This window comes from Oncorhynchus mykiss, chromosome 16, assembly GCF_057628025.1.
Source record: "Oncorhynchus mykiss isolate SJ-2025 chromosome 16, ASM5762802v1, whole genome shotgun sequence".
Classification (NCBI taxonomy): Eukaryota; Metazoa; Chordata; class Actinopteri; order Salmoniformes; family Salmonidae; genus Oncorhynchus; species Oncorhynchus mykiss.
The window spans coordinates 60,838,759-60,861,683 of NC_143037.1; the positions used below are offsets into that span (position 1 = coordinate 60,838,759).

Below are 22,925 nucleotides of genomic sequence, written 5' to 3' on the forward strand. Positions count from 1 at the left end.
TTAGCCTCTGACGCAAAGGGGGAGAAACATCTGGACAAGTCAGCACACAACATATATGTTTGGAACAGAGATGGAGTGTTCCAACAAGGTAAAGATTTGTCCTTAGCTTTCTCAGTATTCACATTCTTTTGAGATAGGAAATCACCTTTAAAGGTGCACTCACACTCGCACACACACACACACACACACACACACACACACACACACACACACACACACACACACACACACACACACACACACACACACACGCACTCATAATACTAAAATGACTCCTATTGGCTAAGATCTAACTCGCCCACGTACTGAAACCTGATAACAAATTCCATGTGAAAGTGAAAGTTAAGAGGATTGTTCTGGAAAGGCTTTCCAGCTTCTGCTTTTTTTTTACTACCAGCAATGAAAAAATAACAAGCAGTACTTTCAGTCAGATCAACTGGTAGAAATAGAGTCCATGTCATTGCCTGGCCTACCGAAAGTACAAGAACAAGGACCATATTATAGACAGTACCAGTCAAAAGTTTGGACACACCTACTCCTTCCAGGGTTTTTATATATTTTTACTATTTTCTACATTGTAGAAGAATATTGAAGACATCATAACTATGAAATTACACATATGGAATCATGTAGTAACCAAAAACATGTCAAACAAATCAAAATAGATTTTATATTTGAGATTGTTCAGAGTAGCCAACCTTTGCCTTGATGACAGCTTTGCACACTCGTAATATAGAGAGGAAGGACAGTCAATACAGAACATTTCAAGAACGTTGACATTTTTTTCAAGTGCAGTTGCAAAATAAAGGGCTCCCTATTGGTGCAGCGGTCTAAGGCACATCTCAGTGCTTGAGGCTTCACTGCAGACACCCTGGTTCAAATCCAGGCTGTTTCACAACCAGTCGTGTTTGGGAGTCCCATAGGGCGGTGTGAAATTGGCCCAGCGTCGTCTGGGTTTGGCCGGTGTAGGCTGTCATTGTAAATAAGAATTTGTTCCTAACTGACTTGGCTAGTTAAATAAAGGTTCAATTAAAAAATATATAGATATATGATGAAACTGACTCTCATGAGCACCGCCACAAGAAAGGAAGACCCAGAGTTACCTCTGCTGAAGAGGATAAGTTCATTAGAGTTGCGCCTCAGATTGCAGCCCAAATAAATGCTTCACAGAGGTCTACAATGCAGAAGTAGGGGTCTACAATGTAGAAAATAGTCCAAATCTGGAAAGATTCTTGAATGAGCAGGTGTGTCCAAACTTTTGAAAGTCGGAAGTTTACATACATCTTAGCCATCTTGCCAGGGCGGCAAGATGGCTAAGGTACAAGTCGGACAATCACTTGTCTGTCGTTCTGCCCCTGAACAGGCAGTTAACCCACTGTTCCTAGGCTGTCATTGAAAATAAGAATTTGTTCTTAACTGACTTGCCTAGTTAAATAAAGGTTAAATGTAAAAAAAAAAATACATTTAAACTCAGTCAGTTAGGATCACCACTTTGTTTTAAGAATGTGAAATAATAATAACAATAATAATAGTAGAGGGAATGATTTATTTCAGCTTTTATTTCTTTCATCACATTCCCAGTGGGTCAGAAGTTTTCATACACTCAATTAGTATTTGGTAGCATTGCCTTTAAATTGTTTAACTTGGGTCAAACGTTTCGGGTAGCCTTCCACAAGCTTCCTACAATAAGTTGGGTGGATTTTGGCCAATTCCTCCTGACAGAGCTGACGTAACTGAGTCAGGTTTGTTGGCCTACACAGAAACAAGATCCCACAACTGAAGGTGGGAAAAAGGGCTGCCCAAGTATGATCCCCAATCAGAGACAACGATAGCCAGCTGCCTCTGATTGGGAACCATACCCGGCCAACAAAGTGTGTGTGTGTGTGTGTGTGTGGGGTCGTCAAGTGTCAGTCTCTGGGGGAAGCAAATAAACAGAACTGTTCATTCTCTTCATCAGTGTGATGAGGTAACAGTGGAGCCTGTGGGGACATATAACAACGTGACACCAAGAGTAAGTCAGAGGGAGAGGTGGTGATGGATGGGTGGGCCATAGAAATCCCTCATTCATTACTATAGGGGGTTGGTGCTTGGCTGTATAGCTGGGGGTCAGGTCTTTAGGGTTGATGAGGGCTGAAGACAGGCAGTGTTTGGGGTAAAGTTTGGGGACAGGGAGCAGGGGGGCAGTAGGGGAGTAAAGGCTGCAGAGAATTGAGGGCCACATTACCACCCTATTGACCCCTGACACCTGTGGTCTGAGGAATGGGGCTGACGTACACCAGAGCTGAAATGGAAATGGTCCATTTCATTTAGTCCGTTTCTCCAGGTTGCTACAGGTTACTAAGTGTAAATATTTTGACCTAGCGGAGGCTGACACACTGAAACACTATCCTGTTTTCCAGCCTCTTGGTTTGAAACCCTGTTGCCCACACACATACACTGAGTTTAGGAAGTCTGCGGGTGGCGAGGAGCACTAATCCCAGCCATCTAATAAACAGGATGCTGGTGAAGTCAGAGGGGAAAGGAGAGAGGGACGAGGCATGCGGAAAGATAAGAGGGGGAGATGAGATGAGAAAGGGGTGAAGAGTGAGAGAGGAGGGGAGGGGAGATGAGAAGTGGTAGAGGAGAGAGGAGAGAGGTGCAGGCCCAACTCCAGGATGACATTTTAAATCCATCCTGGGGCACAACTAGTATTGCTTTAGAGCCCTAATAAAACAAGGTAGTTTGGTCCTACTACTATTCACAAATGTATCTGATATGTAGCCATACACATTAACAACCGTTGGTTTATCGAATAACACAAAAAAGATATGCACCTCAATACCACATACAAGTTTATCTGAAATGCAGCCTTATCTTCCATAGGCCTACACATTTGCACCTACTGTACCAACAAGCACAGATTAGCTCGGCAGAATGAGCACCACAGAATCAAAGATTCTTCATAGCTTAAACTTCAGTTATTACAACTATAGGCTACATTCCTACATTCCTGTCAAATATGTGACACTACACAACGAGTGTAACCAAGACCGCTTCTTACAGGCTTGAAATATTTGATGTTGGGGAGAGTTTTACACACACACACACACACACACACACACACACACACACACACTATAGCAAGAGATCAGGGAGTGGGTGTTTTCATAGTATTGACATTTACAGTAGCCTATCACACAACTAATGTGCAATGCAAATGAATAATACAGAGTGAATGTTTCTACTTCTTTTAGTAGGCTACACACGGTATTGGTCCTACTACTGCGACATACAAAATTAACTCAAATGTAGGCCTATCTGAAATGCATCCATATACAGAACAACTGTCATTTTACAAACAAGAAAGCATATTGAGGAGAAGCCCCATGAAAACTGGACCATGGACAGAAGGCTACCGCCAGTCAGCGCAATGAAAGGATAACTTTAGATGCGCTGCCATTTTCAGCACCACCGGAGTGGACAGCCAGGACAACCCGAGCACTGTGCTAGGGCTCACAACCATTAGGCTACATTGGTCATTGTCCATATACCCATCAAATAACCCAAAGCTGTATATCTATCAAGAGCAATAAGACCGACAAAAGGAAGAAGCCTAATGGCATTAAGATTCATAGATACATCTAAAAGATGCATTGAAGGAAAATGGCCTAAACTATACATTCAAAAATGAGCCAAACAACCAGTAGGTTTACATGAGGGAAAACCAATGAATAAATAATTCTGGAACAGTGGACAGGGCCATAACGGTTGTAGATAACCATTTAGAGGAGTTGCAGCCTCCTCCATGCGTGTTGAACATCATGAGAAGTTTCTGATTCCAAAATGTACTTTTCAGGTCCCTCTCAAATGCCATCTGTACAAGCTGGGCTTTTCGTTAATGTAACATACTCTGTGTTCACTGAATAGGTTCTTCAGGTTTTTTTCTCTCGCACTTTGCCCCAAAAATGTTAATCATGTTTCAGTGCCAACAACACAGTCGTCATTGCTGACAAAGGCCCGCCGTGACTTTGAAGAACACTGATGGGGTCCATTTGTTTCTGCTGGCTGTGGTTGCAATTTTATTTTGCAAGAATGTGCGAGCCTGGTTCCTGGTTCAGTTCGTCAGGTGCTAGTGGCTGGGGTAACGGAGGTGCAGGTGCTAGTGGCTGGGGTAACAGAGGTGCATGTGCTAGTGGCTGGTGTAACGGAGGTGCAGGTGCTAGTGGCTGGGGTAACGGAGGTGCAGGTGCTAGTGGCTGGGGTAACGGAGGTGCAGGTGCTAGTGGCTGGGGTAACGGAGGTGCAGGTGCTAGTGGCTGGGGTAACGAAGGGGTACAGGTGCTAGTGGCTGGGGTAACGGAGGTGCAGGTGCTAGTGGCTGGGGTAACGGAGGTGCAGGTGCTTGTGGCTGGGGTAACAGAGGTGCAGGTGCTAGTGGCTGGGGTAACGGAGGTGCAGGTGCTAGTGGCTGGAGTAACAGAGGTGCAGGTGCTTGTGGCTGGGGTAACGGAGGTGCAGGTGCTAGTGGCTGGGGTAACGGAGGTGCAGGTGCTAGTGGCTGGGGTAAAGGAGATGCAGGTGCTTGTGGCTGGGGTAACGGAGGTGCAGGTGCTAGTGGCTGGGGTAACGAAGGGGTACAGGTGCTAGTGGCTGGGGTAATGGAGGTGCAGGTGCTAGTGGCTGGGGTAACGGAGGTGCAGGTGCTTGTGGCTGGGGTAACGGAGGTGCAGGGGCTAGTGGCTGGGGTAACGAAGGGGTACAGGTGCTAGTGGCTGGGGTAACGGAGGTGCAGGTGCTTGTGGCTGGGGTAACGGAGGTGCAGGTGCTTGTGGCTGGGGTAACAGAGGTGCAGGTGCTAGTGGCTGGGGTAACGGAGGTGCAGGTGCTCGTGGTTGGGGTAACGGAGGTGCAGGTGCTAGTGGCTGGGGTAACGGAGGTGCAGGTGCTTGTGGCTGGGGTAACGGAGGTGCAGGTGCTAGTGGCTGGGGTAACAGAGGTGCAGGTGCTAGTGGCTGGGGTAACGGAGGTGCAGGTGCTAGTGCCTGGAGTAACGGAGGTGCAGGTGCTAGTGGCTGGGGTAACGGAGGTGCAGATGCTAGTGGCTGGGGTAACGGAGGTGCAGGTGCTAGTGGCTGGAGTAACTGAGGTGCAGGTGCTAGTGGCTGGGGTAACGGAGGTGCAGGTGCTAGTGGCTGGGGTAACGGAGGTGCAGGTGCTAGTGGCTGGGGTAACGGAGGTGCAGGTGCTCGTGGTTGGGGTAACGGAGGTGCAGGTGCTAGTGGCTGGGGTAACGGAGGTGCAGGTGCTAATGGCTGGGGTAACGGAGGTGCAGGTGCTTGTTGTAATGTTACCCTGGTTATGCTGGCTAGGCTCCTCAACCTCAGTGGCCAGGCCTGCAGACTTCTCGGTGAGCTTGGCATCGCACTCAAAATGATGCCCAGCCATTTTCAGATATTCATGCTGATCAAAGCTTAGCCAACTAGCTATAATTATTCAGTGCTCCGCTACCAAAACATAACAAATCTAGTAGCTAATAGCTAGTGTACACTCACCCACCTTTTGACCTCCTCCTTTTCCGCAGCAACCAGTGATCCGGGTCAACAGCATCAATGCTCCAGTATAACTTAAGACCGTCCCCTCGCCCATATCCGGGCGCGAACCAAGGACCTTCTGCACACTTCAACAACAGTCACCCACAAAGCATCGTTACCCATCGCTCCACAAAAGCCGCGGCCCTTGCAGAGCAAAGGGAACAACTACTTCAAGGTCTCAGAGCAAGTGATGTCACCGATTGAAACGCTATTTAGCGCGCACCACCGCTAACTAAGCTAGCCGCTTCGCATCCATTACACTAGCATGTTATTAGCTGTAGCTGTCTGCAAAACAACATTTTCCCCTTTCTGTGAGAACCCGACCTGGGATCCAATGAGCTTCCTAAACAAGGTAATGAAGGTGGTACCTTATGACATTGCATGGCCAGGTGCCGAATACATTTTGGGATTTTAAATACTTTACATTATTACACCCCCTCTCACTCACTCACCCCTCCTCAGATCATGAGCGTAAACCCAGCATATAGCCTCTTTCCCAGTCTGCGGTACTGGCAGTTCCCAGTGGCGCTACATTGGCAAAACCGGGCAGGGTAATTCATACACCATTTATTATGTTTATGGAGAAACAAAACTGGAAGGGCCCAAATTCTATCTGGGGGGTTCATGCCCGGCTTTGCCACCCCGTAGAGCATGTACTGGAGAGGGGTGAGGAGATGAGAGGGGAGAGAGGGGAGAGGAGATGAGAGGGGAGAGGAGAGGGGTGAGGAGATGAGAGGGGAGAGGAGAGGGGGGAGAGGAGATGAGAGGGGTGAGGAGATGAGAGGGGGGAGAGGAGAGAGGAAAGTGAAGAGAGGGGAGAGCAGTGAGAGAGGTGAGGAAAGACGAGAAAGGGTAGAACGCAAAGAGAGGAAAGAAAAGAGGAGAGATGAGAGGAAAGTGTGCTGTTGGTTAGGGAAAAGAAACCTGACACCAGAAAGTCAGTGATGCTTCCTCCCATTTTATTGAACCAGTTTTGCAGTAAAACAAAGACTTTTGTGAGTTAATAAGATGCTGCGTTGGCAGAGAATACCAGCCTTCTCGGCTCTCAATAAATAGTCCTCTTAAATAAGGTAGACTTTACGGCAGAGGATAGAAAAACAGTTCATCCTAAAATGACCTGGCACACAGATACACATATCTATTTCTCTCAATCCCCCTTCTTTCTCTTACGTCTGTTTTCCTGAAACCCTCTGTATTATTGTTTCTCAATGACTTGTGTGACACTTTTTTAAACCCTAGCTTATAAACAGATCTATATTAATGCAAATGTTGTCCTTTTTTCTGAAGAGAACTATCCATTTTCTTTCTATATCTGAGTCAATACACTAGTGTGCGTATGACATCAGAGTAACATTAAGACAATGTTTGGGATATGGAGAGGAAAGGGCAGAGTTGTTTCCCATGACAAGAGTGTAATGATAGGTCCGTACTGATGATAGATTTAACACTGTACTGTGCAGGACAAACAACTGAGCAAGCATGGTGAGAAACAGAGAGGGAGAGAACAAGAGAGATAGAAAAAAAAGAGAGAGAGAGAAAGAAAGAGACAAAGAGAGAGGTGTGTTTGTACTATACTGTATGATGAGTGGGACGCAATGTAAAGAGTTGCATAACATACAGTACATGTAGACACTGGAGTACAGAGGATAAACATTGAACCTACCCTTAACATTCCCAAGACCAGGAAATAAATACGCTTCTCTTTGTTTGAAAAACTATTTACACAGTAATGTACATGAAGAGTCCATAGAGCATCCACACTTCCTAAAGCCTGGTCTTTCAGTCATAAAAAGCATACAAAAACAATATAGATCAAAAATATCTAGAAAAACACCTTTAACTACACAGAAAACATATTGACATTAACAAAATATTGTTGACTGTGTATTACTATACAATCACTGCTTAAAATGTCTCATACACAGTAGAAAGCACAGAGAGTGTGTGTGTTCCAAGTTGGACTCAATAATCATGATTGTCTGCCAGTCCTCATGTAGCTCCTATCCAGCAGCACGGCAAGGCACTCTAAGACATGTAGTTTATTCATGTGTCCATTCAAGTCTCTAGATGAAAGTCACGTGCGTTGAGGGATATTTAGAGGCAGGAATGTGTGTGTGTGTGTGTTGTGAGGGTTCGAGGTTGGCTGTAGTCTAATGGCAGCCACAGGCTCTGACCACCATGTTGCGGTACTTCTTGAGGATGACATTGGAACTGTCGTCAAAGTAGAGCACTGAGATGGCATGGAGCTGGGTGGGAGCACAGCAGGGCTTAGGAATGGTGTCTGGGTTTATTAGGTGGACCTATACGGGGGGTAAAGAGGTGGGGGTTGGAGTAAGGGAGATACTGAACTGATAACATGTCAATGCAGTATCATGTTTATTCTTGGAGGGTACTCACTAGTGTCTGCACGATGGCGTGGTTAGTGGCATTCATGTAGGAGTTGAGAGGGAAGGCACACTCTCCCTCACAGTAATAAGCTGCATAGCCCTCTGGAGCTATGATCCAGTCCTGAGAGAGAGAGAGAGAGAGAGAGAGAGAGAGAGAGAGAGAGAGAGAGAGGGGGGATAGAGAGAGGGATAGAGGGTAGATAAAGAGAGAAAGAAGTCACACTGTTATCCTTCATGTGATTGTGTGATCAGCATGTGATGCATGCCACAGTAGTCACGGTAGCCTCAGTAGTAACAACAAGCTTCCCAGTTCTCAGAACTTGTTGTGAACTGTGGAGCCCTAGTAAGGCAATAAATCTGCCCCTTTCCTTAGCATAACCGACTGTTTACCCAGCTGTTGTAATGGATATCATGGACAACAGTGAGAACTGTAGATCATTTTGGATTTAGGTCTCTGCTAAGAAAAGGCATTAGGGAGGACAGGGTGGGAAACAGCGGGGACAGAGTGTAGAAGAGGGAGAACAGAGGAGTGGTGAGGAAGAGATAAGTGTGGGAGCGAGTGAGAAAAAGGGATAGATATTAAGAGGGATGGTGGATAAAAGAAGAGGAGAAGAGGAATGTGTGCGGTGCGCACGGTACCTGCCACCCCAGGTCTCTGAAGCTGACATAGAGCTCGTGTTTCTTGCATGCCTGCTTCTGATCAGCACTGCTGTTCTCTGAGAGAGAGATAGGGGGAGAGAAAGAGAGAGGGAGAGAGAGAGAGATAGGGGGGGAGAAAGACAGAGAGAGAGAGAGAGAGAGAGAGAGAAACAAATAAACAAAGAAAAAAAGAAAGAAAAAGAAAGAAAGAAAGAAAGAAAGAAAGAAAGAAAGAAAGAAAGAAAGAAAGAAAGAAATGGAGAAAGAAGGAAGTGGAGAGGAGTGTAAAACATTACAATATTATAGCATGGAAACATAAAACTTTGCTGTACATGATATCAGTCTATGTAGTACAGGCCTAAACATTTAGGGGTAGTTCACTGTGCCCTCTGTGTACTCTGAGACGTGGGGCTACCAGAGCAAAGAGGGGACAGAGAGAGGACAGAGGCTTAACCCATCTCTTTCACCACTCCATTCTATTCTTTCTATTCCCTCCCTGCCTCTGGTAGGGGTTCTGTGGAACATGCATTTGACCCAGTCATTGGGATTGGGAATGATCTGGAACAACTGGTTCTCATCAGCTCTGTCACACATACACACACACAAACACGCGCATGCACACACACACACACACACACACACACAGTGCAGACGTGATCTGCCCCAAACATAGGACCTGCCTTTGCTCTATGCTCGGTTCTTGGCCCTGTCTGTCCACTCCATGAGGCTCATGTATTTAAAGCCCATGCATTAAGACATCAAGGTTCACAGTTTGGCAAGTCGGTTAGGGCATCTACTTTGTAAATGACACAAGTAATTTTTCCTACAATTGTTTAGAGACAGATTATTTCCTTATAATTCACTGTATCACAATTCCAGTGGGTCAGAAGTTTACATAGGCTAAGTTGACTGTGCCTTTAAACAGCTTGGAAAATTCCAGACAATTATGTCATGGCTTTAGAAGCTTCTGATAGGCTAATTGACATCATTTGAGTCAATTGGAGGTGTACCTCTGGATGTATTTCAAGGCCTACCTTCAAACTCAGTGCCTCTTTGCTTGACATCATGGGAAAATCAAAAGAAATCAGCCAAGACCTCAGAAAACACATTGTAGACCTCCACAAGTCTGGTTCATCCTTGGGAGCAATTTCCAAATGCCTGAAGGTACCACGTTAATCTGTACAAACAACAGTATGCAAGTATAAACACCATGGGACCACGCAGCTGTCATACCGCGCAGGAAGGAGATGAACGTACTTTGGTGCGAAAAGTGCAAATCACTCCCAGAACAACAGCAAAGGACCGTGTGAAGATGCTGGAGGAAACAGGTACAAAAGTATCTATATCCACAGTAAAACAAGTCCTTAATCGACATAACCTGAAAGTCCGCTCAGCAAGGAAAAAGCCACTGCTCTAAAACAACTATTAATAAAAGCCTGACTATGGTTTGCAACTGCACATGGGGACAAAAATCGTACTTTTTGGAGAAATGTCCTCTGGTCTGATGAAACAAAAATAGAACTGTTTGGCCATAATGACCATCCTTATGTTTGGAGGAAAAAGGGGGAAGCTTGCAAGCCGAAGAACACCATCTCAACCGTGAAGCACGAGGGTGGCAGCATCATGTTGTGGTGGTGCTTTGCTGCAGGAGGTACTGGTGCACTTCACAAAATAGATGGCAAAATGAGAAAGGAAAATTATGTGGATATATTGAAGCAACATCTCAAGACATCAGTCAGGAAGTTAAAGCTTGGTCGCAAATGGATCTTGCAAATGAACAATGACCCCACGTATACTTCCAAAGTTGTGGCAAAATGGCTTAAGGACAGAAATTCAAGGTATTGGAGTTGCCATCACAAAGCCCTGATCTCAATCCCATAGAAGATTTGTGGGCAGAACTGAAAAAGTGTGTGCGAGCAAGGAGGCCTACAAACCTGACTCAGTTACATCAGCTCTGTCAGTAGGAATGGGACAAAATTCAGCCAACTTATTGTGGGAAGCTGGTGGAAGACTACCTGAAATATTTGACCCAAGTTAAACAATTTTAAGGCAATGCTACCAAATACTAATTGAGTGTATGTAAACTTCTGACCCACTGGGAATGTGATGAAATAAATAAAAGCTGAAAGAAATCATTCTCTCTACTATTATTCTGACATATAAAATGAAGTGGTGATCCTAACTGACCCAAGACAAGGAATTTTTACTCTGATTAAATGTCAGGAATGGTGAAAAACTGAGTTTAAATGTATTTGGCTAAGGTGTATGTAAACTTCCGACTTCAACTGTATATATATTATAAAGCAGGCAGGCAGGCAGGCATCGAGGCATTCAGTTACTGTTCGATTTAATGTTAGATGGGCAAAACGAGTGGCCTAAGCGAGTTTGAGCGTGGTAATGATCCAGCATCCCGGAGTCGCCTCTTCACTGTTCACATTGAGACTGGTGTTTTGTGGGTACTATTTAATGAAATTGCCAGTTGAGGACTTGTGAGGCGTCTGTTTCTCAAATTAGACACTAATGTACTTGTCCTCTTGCTCAGTTGTGCACCGGGGCCTCCCACTCCTCTTTCTATTCTGGTTAGAGACAGTTTGCGCTGTTCTGAGAAGGGAGTAGTACACAGCGTTGTAAGAGATCTTCAGTTTCTTGGCAATTTCTCACATGGAATAGCCTTTATTTCTCAGAACAAGAATAGACGGACAAGTTTGAGAAGAAAGTTATTTGTTTCTAGCCATTTTGAGCCTGTAATCGAACCCACAAATGCCGATGCTCCAGATACTCAACTAGTCTAAAGAAGGCCAGTTTTATTGCTTCTTTAATTAGAACACCAGTTGTCAGCTGTGCTAAGATAATTGCAAAAGGGTTTTCTAATGATCAATAAACTTGGATTAGCTAACACAACGTGCCATTGGAACACAGGAGTGATGGTTGCTGATAATGGGCCTCTGTAGGCCTATGTAGATATTCCATTCTGCCGTTTCCAGCTACAATAGTCATTTACAACATTAACAATGTCTACACTGTATTTCTGATCAATTTGATGTTATTTTAATGGACAAAAAAATTGCTTTTCATTCAAAAACAAGGACATTTCTAAGTGACCCCGAACTTTTGAACGGTGGTGTATGTAAAGACAAGATTAATTCAAGAATAGTGTGATGAGTGACAATATTAGCCTATCATGTGTAAATTATATATTATCTATCACTTGTCAATAATGCCCAGCTGAAGGCAAACAGGGCATGCTTTTTCCCCCGACTTCTTCAAATTATAGTCGCTTCATGTAGCCTAGCCCATAGGCCACTTCATGTAGCCTAGCCCATAGGCCACTTCATGTAGCCTAGCCCATAGGCCTTTATGTTTTCATAACGTTTGTTTATTAACAACTAAAGTGGTCAAATAACGTCTTAAAATGAAGCACATTATTCCGCTTTACAACAGGTGTAGAGCCTAACTGGCATACAATACACAGCGCGTGAGTTTCTCGTTTGGGGAAGATGATTTTCACCATAAAAAGGCACCTTTATAATAAAAGCATTACATGCATAATCACATCTGTGGTCACTTTTGAGAATGTTGTTTTCCTGCTAATGGAACATTTGTGCTTATAACCTACTGCCGTGTACACATTGCTGCCCTCATAATGTGAAGAAATAGCCCAATAGTTTATCAACATTTTAAGTTAAACGTTCTCATCTGTTGCGTCAGGCTCATTGCTTAAAACAGTTTTTTTATGCTAGTGGTTGTATTATCACATCCCACAACTGTCCCAGACTATGTTTGGAATATTTATTTCTCGCACAGAATAGAATATGTGAATCAACTGAGGAACAGACAGATATAGAAGGGCAATCAACAAAGTAATAGAGTCCAGGTGAGTGCAATATTGCGCAGCTGTGCGTAATGATGGTGACAGGTGTGCGCAATGAAGAGCAGCCTGGCACCCTCGAGCGCCAGAGGGGGAGCGGGAACAGGCTTGTAGCCTGTGAGAAAGAGGTGCTTCGGCACGGAGCCGGGAGAAGGGAATTGGCCGCAAAAGGCATGCATTTTTTTAGGGGGCATAATGGCCACAAAAATGGGATGCCGCCAAATCGAAGCATTATCAAGTGCTTGTCAAATTGTGAATGAGAGACTGAAGTGTGTGCAGCCTGCACAAGAAACAAAGCAGAGCTCCTGCCTTTCATGCTACTTTCGCATCATGCAGCCTTAGAATGTAGTAAAAATCATAACATATAGCCCAACTTTTGTATCACAACTAAAGTTACATAAATACCTCTAAATGAAGTATATATGAGTACCTCTTTCATTGTGAACTGTTCAACACAGAATAGCCGCATGTGCAAAATGTGAAAACGTGCAAACTGAAAACCACATATCCTGAGGCCACATTTATTGTAGCTGGTGGTTTTAGCAAAGCAAATTTGAGGAAAAGGAAAACTCTTCCGAAATTCTATTAATACATTGACTGTAGTACTCTCTTAGGAAAAACACTAGACCACTGCTATTTGCCTTTTCAATATGCCTACAAGGCATGCCCCGCCCTCCCTTTGGCAAATCAGATCACGACTTCATTTTACTCTTCCCTTCCTATAGGCAGAAACTCAAACAGGAAGTACCAGTGCTGAGGTCAATTCAACGCTGGTCTGACTAATCGGAATCCATGCTTCAAGATAGTTTTGATCATGCGGACTGGGATATGTTCCAGGTAGCCTCTCAGAATAACATTGACGTTTACACAGACATGGTGACTGAGTTCATCAGGAAGCGTATAGGGGATGTTGTTCCCACGGTGACTACTCAAATACAAACAGTGGAGTTATTCCCTCCGTAAGGCAATCAAACAGTCAAAACATCAGTACAGAGACAAAGTGGAGTCGCAATTCAACGGCTCAGACACGAGACATATGTGGCAGGGTCTACAGACAATCACGGATTACAAAGGGAAAACCTGCCACGTCGCTCCCAAATGAGTTAAATATATTCTTTGTCCACTTTGAAGATAGCACCGATGTGGCTCGCTCCCAAGGACTGTGGGCTCGTTCTCTGTGGCCAACGTGAGTAAGACATTTAAACGTGTTAATCTTCACAAGGCTGCCTGCCCAGACGGCATCCTTAGCCACGTCCTCAGAGCATACGCAGACCAGCTGGCTGGAGTGTTTACGGACATATTCAATCTCTCAAATCAAATCAAATCAAATGTATTTATATAGCCCTTCGTACATCAGTTGATATCTCAAAGTGCTGTACAGAAACCTAGCCTAAAACCCCAAACAGCAAGCAATGCAGGTGTAGAAGCACGGTGGCTAGGAAAAACTCCCTAGAAAGGCCAAAACCTAGGAAGAAACCTAGAGAGGAACCAGGCTATGAAATAATAATAAGGCAGAACAGTTGAAACTGGAGCAGCAGCACGGCCAGGTGGACTGGGGACAGCAAGGAGTCATCATGTCAGGTAGTCCTGAGGCATGGTCCTAGGGCTCAGGTCCTCCGAGAGAGAGAAAGAAAGAGAGAAAGAGAGAATTATAGAGAGCACACTTAAATTCACACAGGACACCGAATAAGACAGGAGAAGTACTCCAGATATAACAAACTGACCCTAGCCCCCCAACACATAAACTACTGCAGCATAAATACTGGAGGCTGAGACAGGAGGGGACAGGAGACACTGTGGCCCCATCCGAGGACACCCCCGGACAGGGCCAAACAGGAAGGATATAACCCCACCCACTTTGCCAAAAACTAGCCCCCACACCACTAGAGGGATATCTTCAACCACCAACTTACCATCCTGAGACAAGGCCGAGTATAGCCCACAAAGATCTCCGCCACGGCACAACCCAAGGGGGGGCGCCAACCCAGACAGGAAGATCACATCAGTGACTCAACCCACCCAAGTGACTCTCCTTTCCCAGTCTGCTGTCCCCACATGCTTCAAGATGTCCACCATTGTTCCTGTACCCAAGAAAGCAAAAGTAACTGAACTAAATGTTTATCGCCCCGTAGCAGTCATCTCTGTCATCATGAAGTGCTTTGAGAGGCTAGTTAAGGATCATATCACCTCTACCTTACCTGACACCCTAGACCTACTTCAATTTTCTTACCGCCCCAATAGATCCACAGACGATTCAATCGCCATCACACTGCACTCTGCCCTATACCATCTGGACAAGAGGGATACCTACGTCAGAATGCTGTTCAACCTTCAACACCATAGTACCCTCCAAGCTCATTATTAAGCTCGGGGCCCTGGGTCTGTATCCGCCCTGTGCAACTGGGTCCTGGACTTCCTTACGGGCCGCCCCCAGGTGGTGAAGGAAGGAAACAACACCTCCACTTCGCTGATCCTCAACACAGGGGCCCCAGAAGGGTGTGTACTTAGCACCCTCCTGTACTCCTTGTTCACTCATGACTCTGTGGCCATGCACACCTCCAACATCAAGTTTGCAGATGACACAACAGTAGTAGGCCTGATTACAAGACAGCCAACAGGCAGGAGGTGAGGGCCCTGGCGGAGGGGTGCCAGGAAAATAACCTCTCCCTCAACATCAACAAAACGAAGGAGCTGATCGTGGACTTCAGGAAACAGCAGAGGGAGCACCCCCCCTAACCACATCGACGGGACCACAGTGGAGAACATGAAAAGCTTCAAGTTCCTTCGGCGTACACATCACTGATAATCTGAAATGGTCCACCTACACAGAGTGTGGTGAAGAAAGCGCAACAGCGCCTCTTCAACCTCAAAAGGCTGAAGAAATTTGGATTGGCCCCTAAGACCTTTAGAAACATTTACAGATTTAGATTTACAGATGCACAATTGAGAGCATGCTTTCGGGCTGTCTCACCGCCTGGTACGGCGACTGCACCGCCCGCAACCACAGGGCACTCCAGAGGGTGGTGCGGTCTGCCCAACCGCACACTGCCTACCCTCCAGGACACCTACACCATCCGATGTCACAGGAAGGCCAAAAAGATCATCAAGTACATAAACCACCCGAGCCAATCAGCCAATCATCCAGAAGGCGAGGTCAGTACAGGTGCATCAAAGCTGGGACTGAGAGATGAAAAACAGCTTCTATCTCATGGCCATCAGACTGTTAAATAGCCATCACTAGCCGGCTACCACCCGGTTACTCAACCCTGCACGGAATTCTAAGAAAACCCACAGCCATATGACACAGCCAGATCAGGACCTACCATAAGGACAATTCAGACTACGCTGTTCTGTTCTCCTGAAATAGACTACATTTTCTTCATATCATTTTTCTTTACACCTGTTTATAATAAATAATGGACTTATTGTGATGGTGTCGGCTGTATTACATGGATGTATTAGACTTTTTAAAATGTAGATGTTCCAAAGGTCTGCATCAGTGGCTTGTGGAAGCCAGGAGATGCTAAATGTGTTTATGTTAATTAACGGTCAATTACCGTGAGACCGGCAGTTATTTCATAACCACCACAGCGCGGGTGAAAACAGCTCGTTGATAAGAGGTCAAAGGAGAATGGCAAGAATCGCGCCAGCTAACAGACAAACAGGCAGATAACGGTGCAGTACAACAGTGGTGTGCAGAACGGCATCTCGGAACGCACAATTTGTCGGGCCTTGTCACGGATGGGCTGTTGCAGCAGATGACCACACCAGGTTCCACTCCTATCAGCTAAAAACAAGAAGAAAAGCATCCAGTGGGCATGTGATCACCAACACTGGACAATAAGGAGTGGAATAACTTTTCCTGGTCTGACAGAAAATGGTTCCTGTTGCGTCATGTTGATGGCGGCGTCAGGATTTGGAGTAAGCAGCATGAGTCCATGGCCCAATCCTGCCTGGTGTCAACGGACCAGGCTGGTTGGATTGGGGTAATGGTGTGGGGAATGTTTTACTGGCACACGTTAGGTCCCTTGATACCAACTGAGCAACTTTTGCATGCCCTGAATCATTTAGGCTGTTCTGGAGTCAAAGGTACTAGATGGGTGTACCTAATAAACTGGTGTATGTGATCGTATACAAATGTAAGCAAGGTTTGAAATTATGTTTTAGTCAAATATTATATCTGCTTGGGCTTCTTGCAGTCAATTTGCAGTCTACAAATGTTTTCTAATGTTGTTCCGGCCCCCAGACCATCCGCTCAAGAAACAATCGGCCCGCAGCTGAATCTATTTGATGAACCCTGGCCTAGACTATTTTCCTATCCAGTCCCAATCCCACTGAAATCCAAAATCTGGACTCTTGTCTCGCATGAAAATTCCTAACTTTATTCTGTAATCCATAGGTTGAAGTATCAAAGTATGTTTCTCACGTATGCATGTCAAAATACCACCATTTTGTCCGCTTGCTGTACTTGGTGCCCATATCAGTGCTTCTGTAGAGAATGTGTGATCAACAAACAGTATGAGATGAGAGTTGGTCCCCGTTAAGATATTTCAACTATTTCCACTCTTCATCTCCCTGTTATTCATGATCTGATCTGCTATCTGTATGATCATTAACTCGATTAAGAGAAAAAATAGGAGGTTATCTAGCAAGCTTAGCAACTTTGGTCACTTGACCTTTGTTTGACTGCCATTACAAAGTTTGTATAATTGGTTTGGAGGGGGAGAGTGTGTGTGTGTGTGTGTGTGTGTGTGTGTGTGTGTGTTTGTGTACGTCTGTGTGTGTGTGTGTGTGTGTGTGTGTGTGTGTGTGTGTGTGTGTGTGTGTGTGTGTGTGTGTGTGTGTGTGTGTGCGTGCATGTGTGTTGATCCTTGGAGATATGTGGAGAATTATTGTAAGGAGGCTGTAGTAGACAGTAGTAGCCCTGGCCTCCATCTGCCTCCCATTTCACCTGGAACCCACACCAGAGCCAGCCACCACTACACCAACATATCACTGTGCCATTTAAAAGGCCTTCCACAAATACACATAAGGCACGTTCTCTTAGCCTCCCTCTCCCCTCATCCCCCAGTCCTTACCTGCGATATTGGTCACTCGGAGTGCCTCCTGGCCCTTGTTGGCCCCTTTGGAGCGGTTGGGGTTGCGTTGTTTGGTGCCCCCTGGTGCTGAGCGGATGCTGCGCAGGTGCACCTCTGTGGCTTTGAAGAAGGCCACCATGAAGGGCTGTTTATTCTGGGGACCACTGAGGCCGATCAGCCCTGCCATCCGCGGGTTCACACTCTCACCTGCAGGGGGAGACACAGAGGACAGCGTGTCAGAGACATGTCTCTGTGAGTGTGTGTATCTAAAGTGCGTGTGGTCCACTCAGTCTCTAATGAGAACCATTTATTTAGCCTGTGTAATGCTGAAAATTGATGTTATCCCAAATATGAGGATCTCTCTCTCTCTCTATCTCTCTCTCTCAGTTTGGACCTGGGAAATGTCAAGCACCAAAGTAATACCAGACATCAAAGAGAAACACTTTCTCCCAATGGATCTGACGGTGTTTAAGGTTTGTGTGTGTTTGGCAGGTTAGCGTTTTTAATCATGAAGCTTGTTCTGGCGGAAGTTCTGCAGAGCTGGCACTAGCTGGCACTGCCACAATGTCATGAAATCTGATTTTAAACCTAATGCTAACCTTAACCCTAACCTTGCTACATTGCTAACCCTAGTGCCAAACCCTAACCATAGATTAAGACCAAAAATGCATTTTTACAATATGGTCAATAAAGTCCATTTTGACTTTGCAGCTGGTCTATCTAGCAGAAATTGCTCAGTTCTGCCTCAAGGACTCCCAAAAAATGTCAACATGTGTGTGTGAGAGAGATCTGGGTGAACATGTGATGTTCAGAGGAATGTGCCTGTGATCATAGTGCAGAGGTAAATTCATGTTGCCCGCAGCCAGTGGCGGTTCTAGCTTGTATGGATCCCTGGGCGTCCCGTGCCGCCCCCGGTAAGATGCCCATGTCACCTATACCTATATCCGCCACTGCCCGCAGCCCACGGTGACGGGACGTCTCACGAGCATGCCAGCACACGCCCGCCCATACCCCTCCCAACACACACACATAAACACACACTGTCCCTAACATGAAAGAAACATGGATCATCCTTCTATCATCACTGAGGTAACAGTCTCCTCAGAAACACTGTCATACAGTACTACTGTTGATGCTGCTGTTGTTGTTATTGATTTCAAATGACTAACATCCTGCCATCCTGATAGCAATCTCGCCTCCGCTCTAAAGAGAAACTTGACTCAACAGAAATGCATCTGCATTACATGTTGTTTGTTGTAATCTCTTCTGCATGGGTGATGATGAGGGTATAGTGGATCGTGTTAAATAATGACGGTTTGTATTATCCCTCTACCAGTGTGTTCTCTCTGTTGTGTGCTGGTAGAGAATGTGCCATTGCTATGCACTGAGGTCATACTGCTCATGCTGTCTCCTGTTCTTACATGAATCCAGGCCCCATATACATCATTTAGATCCTAATTAATAAGATTTTATGGAAAGGGATGAGCTGGTCCTAGATCAGTACTCATACTGTAAGCTATATGGTTAGGTGTCCTGGTTCTTATATGGTTTGACCTCTCATATAGAAGTTCTGGTTTAGAGAGCTCCCTCTGGGTTCTAGACCTGGTTCAAAGGCCCTCTGCTTACCGGCAGTGCTCTCCAGAGCCAGCTGCAGTCCCAGGTTGTGTCCAGGATTCAGAACCCAGTGGTTACTGGTCAATGTCACATCAATCACCAGCCACCCCTCCTCAGCCGCCCAGATGACCCGCGAGTCCAACAGAAACAGGTCCGACTTCCTGGAGGAGATACACACACACACACACACATGTGCATGCATGAGTAAACATTCACACAAACACGGAGACAAACACACACACATACACAACCAGACCCACATGGGACCCAAACATGCAAACATACGCAAAGAAACACACACACACACACAGATACAGACAAACACACACACACACATACAAGCCTGCAAACTTAAATAATATGTGCAAAAAGTGTGGAGCTGAGGAGGGAGGGAGGGAGGGAGGGAGGGAGGGAGGGAGGGAGGGAGGGAGGGAGGGAGGGCTCCAGATGGGGAGGTCCAGGGGAACACTTCATTTTCTCAATTGACAATAATGACTTTATAAACGACTGCTCCGTTCATCCTGAACACACTGTCCATCACACACTGGAATTAAGGGAGTGAAACAGAGAAAGAGCCAGAGAGAGAGAGAGAGAAAGAAGGATAGAGAGAGAGAGATAGAGAGAGAGAGATAGAGAGAGAGAGAGGGAAAGGGAGAGAGAGAGAGAGCTAGAGAGAGAGAGAGAGAGGTAGAGAGAGAGAGAGAGAGAGAGGTAGATAGAGAGAGAGAGAGAGAGGTAGAGAGAGAGAGAAGTAGAGAGAGAGGTAGAGAGAGAGAGGTAGAGAGAGAGAGAGGTAGAGAGAGAGAGGTAGAGATAGAGAGAGAGAGCGGTAGAGAGAGAGAAGTAGAGAGAGAGAGGTAAAGAGAGAGGTAGAGAGAGAGAGAGGTAGAGAGAGAGGTAGAGAGAGATAGAGAGAGAGAGAGAGGTAGAGAGAGAGAGAGGTAGAGCGAGAGAGAGAGGTAGAGAGAGAGAGAGGTAGAGAGAGAAAGTCTACGCCTTCACTATGGTGAATCACTAAAACAATACAGAAATACACTACGGAAAAAGAAGGAACAGCATGTCAGAAATCAGCTCAATGCAATTGAAGAATCCATAGACTCTAACCACTTCTGGGAAAATTGGAAAACACTAAACAAACAACAACACGAAGAATTATCTATCCAAAATGGAGATGTATGGGTAAACCACTTCTCCAATCTTTTTGGCTCTATAACAAAGAATAAAGAGCAAAAACATATACATGATCAAATACAGATCTTAGAATCAACTATTAAAGACTACCAGAACCCACTGGATTCTCCAATTACATTGAATGAGTTATAGGACAAAATAAAAACCCTCCAACCCAAAAAGGCCTGTGGTGTTGATGGTATCCTCAATGAAATGATCAAATATACAGACAAAAAATTCCAATTGGCTATACTAAAACTCTTTAACATCATCCTTAGCTCTGGCATCTTCCCCAATATTTGGAACCAAGGACTGATCACCCCAATCCACAAAAGTGGAGACAAATTCGACCCCAATAACTACCGTGGAATATGTGTCAACAGTAACCTTGGGAAAATCCTCTGCATTATCATTAACAGCAGACTCGTACATTTCCTCAATGAAAACAATGTACTGAGCAAATGTCAAATTGGCTTTTTACCAAATTACCGTACAACAGACCATGTATTCACCCTGCACACCCTAATTGACAACCAAACAAACCAAAACAAAGGCAAAGTCTTCTCATGCTTTGTTGATTTCAAAAAAGCCTTCGACTCAATTTGGCATGAGGGTCTGCTATACAAACTGATGGAAAGTAGTGTTGGGGGTAAAACATACAACATTATAAAATCCATGTACACAAACAACAAGTGTGCGGTTAAAATTGGCAAAAAACACACACATTTCTTCACACAGGGTCGTGGGGTTAGACAGGGATGCAGCTTAAGCCCCACCCTCTTCAACATATATATCAACTGATTGGCGCGGGCACTAGAAAAGTCTGCATCACCCGGCCTCCCCCTGCTAGAATCCGAAGTCAAATGTCTGCTGTTTGCTGATGATCTGGTGCTTCTGTCACCAACCAAGGAGGGCCTACAGCAGCACCTAGATCTTATGCACAGATTCTGTCAGACCCGGGCCCTGACAGTAAATCTCAGTAAGACCAAAATAATGGTGTTCCAAAAAAGGTCCAGTCACCAGGACCACAAATACAAATTCCATCTAGACACTGTTGCCCTAGAGCACACAAAAAACTATACATACCTTGGCCTAAACATCAGCGCCACAGGTAACTTCCACAAAGCTGTGAACGATCTGAGAGACAAGGCAAGAAGGGCATTCTATGCCATCAAAAGGAACATAAATTTCAACATACCAATTAGGATTTGGCTAAAAATACTTGAATCAGTCATAGAGCCCATTGCCCTTTATGGTTGTGAGGTCTGGGGTCCGCTCACCAACCAAGACTTCACAAAATGGGACAAACACCAAATTGAGACTCTGCACGCAGAATTCTGCAAAAATATCCTCCATGTAACAACGTAGAACACCAAATAATGCATGCAGAGCAGAATTAGGCCAATACCCACAAATTATCAAAATCCAGAAAAGAGCCGTTAAATTCTACAACCACCTAAAAGGAAGTGATTCCCAAACCTTCCATAACAAAGCCATCACCTACAGAGAGATGAACCTGGAGAAGAGTCCCCTAAGCAAGCTGGTCCTGGGGCTCTGTTCCCAAACACAAACACACCCTACATAGCCCCAGGACAACAGCACAATTAGACCCAACCAAATCATGAGAAAACAAAAAGATAATTACTTGACACATTGGAAAGAATTAACAAAAAAACAGAGCAAACTAGAATGCTATTTGGCCCTACACAGAGAGTACACAGCGGCGGAATACCTGACCACTGTGACTGACCCAAAATTAAGGAAAGCTTTGACTATGTACAGACTCAGTGAGCATCGCCTTGCTATTGAGAAAGGCCGCCGTAGGCAGACATGGCTCTCAAGAGAAGACAGGCTATGTGCTCACTGCCCACAAAATGAGGTGGAAACTGAGCTGCACTTCCTAACCTCCTGCCCAATGTATGACCATATTAGAGAGACATATTTCCCTCAGATTACACAGATCCACAAAGAATTCAAAAACAAATCCAATTTTGAAAAACTCCCATATCTACTGGGTGAAATTCCACAGTGTGCCATCACAGCAGCAAGATTTGTGACCTGTTGCCATGAGAAAAGGGCAACCAGTGAAGAACAAACACCATTGTAAATACAACCCATATTTATGCTTATTTATTTTATCTTGTGTCCTTTAACCATTTGTACATTGTTTAAACACTGTATATATATAATATGACATTTGTAATGTCTTTATTGTTTTGAAACTTCTGTATGTGTAATGTTTACTGTTAATTTTTATTGTTTTTCACTTTATATATTCATTTGATATATTATCTACCTCACTTGCTTTGGCAATGTTAACACATGTTTCCCATGCCAATAAAGCCCTTGAATTGAATTGAATTGAATTGAGAGAGAGAGGTAGAGAGAGAGAGGTAGAGAGAGAGAGGTAGAGAGAGAGAGGTAGAGAGAGAGAGAGAGAGGTAGAGAGAGAGAGAGAGAGGTAGAGAGAGAGGTAGAGAGAGAGAGAGGTAGAGAGAGAGAGAGGTAGAGAGAGAGGTAGTGAGAGAGAGCGAGGTAGAGAGAGAGGTAGAGAGAGAGAGAGAGGTAGAGAGAGAGGTAGAGAGAGAGAGAGAGAGAG

General features: G+C 45.1%; 1 protein-coding gene across 2 annotated transcripts in view; it reads right to left on the minus strand.

Annotated features, from left to right (window-relative positions):
• Positions 1 to 6,508: 6,508 nt before the first annotated feature.
• Positions 6,509 to 22,925, minus strand: part of LOC110491122 (bone morphogenetic protein 7) — a 60,453-nt gene continuing 44,036 nt past the window's right edge. Inside the window, exons 3-7 of one of the 2 annotated variants that reach the window (XM_036947379.2) lie at positions 19,169 to 19,317; positions 17,543 to 17,749; positions 8,597 to 8,673; positions 7,968 to 8,078; positions 6,509 to 7,870 (exon numbers count right to left, since the gene is read on the minus strand). In XM_036947379.2, the coding sequence (XP_036803274.1) occupies positions 7,721 to 7,870; positions 7,968 to 8,078; positions 8,597 to 8,673; positions 17,543 to 17,749; positions 19,169 to 19,317 (694 nt within the window). In that variant the 3' untranslated portion in view covers positions 6,509 to 7,720. Of the gene's footprint in view, positions 7,871 to 7,967; positions 8,079 to 8,596; positions 8,674 to 14,347; positions 14,546 to 17,542; positions 17,750 to 19,168; positions 19,318 to 22,925 lie in introns of those variants that run through there. The other variant, XM_090203568.1, reaches the window with a different exon arrangement.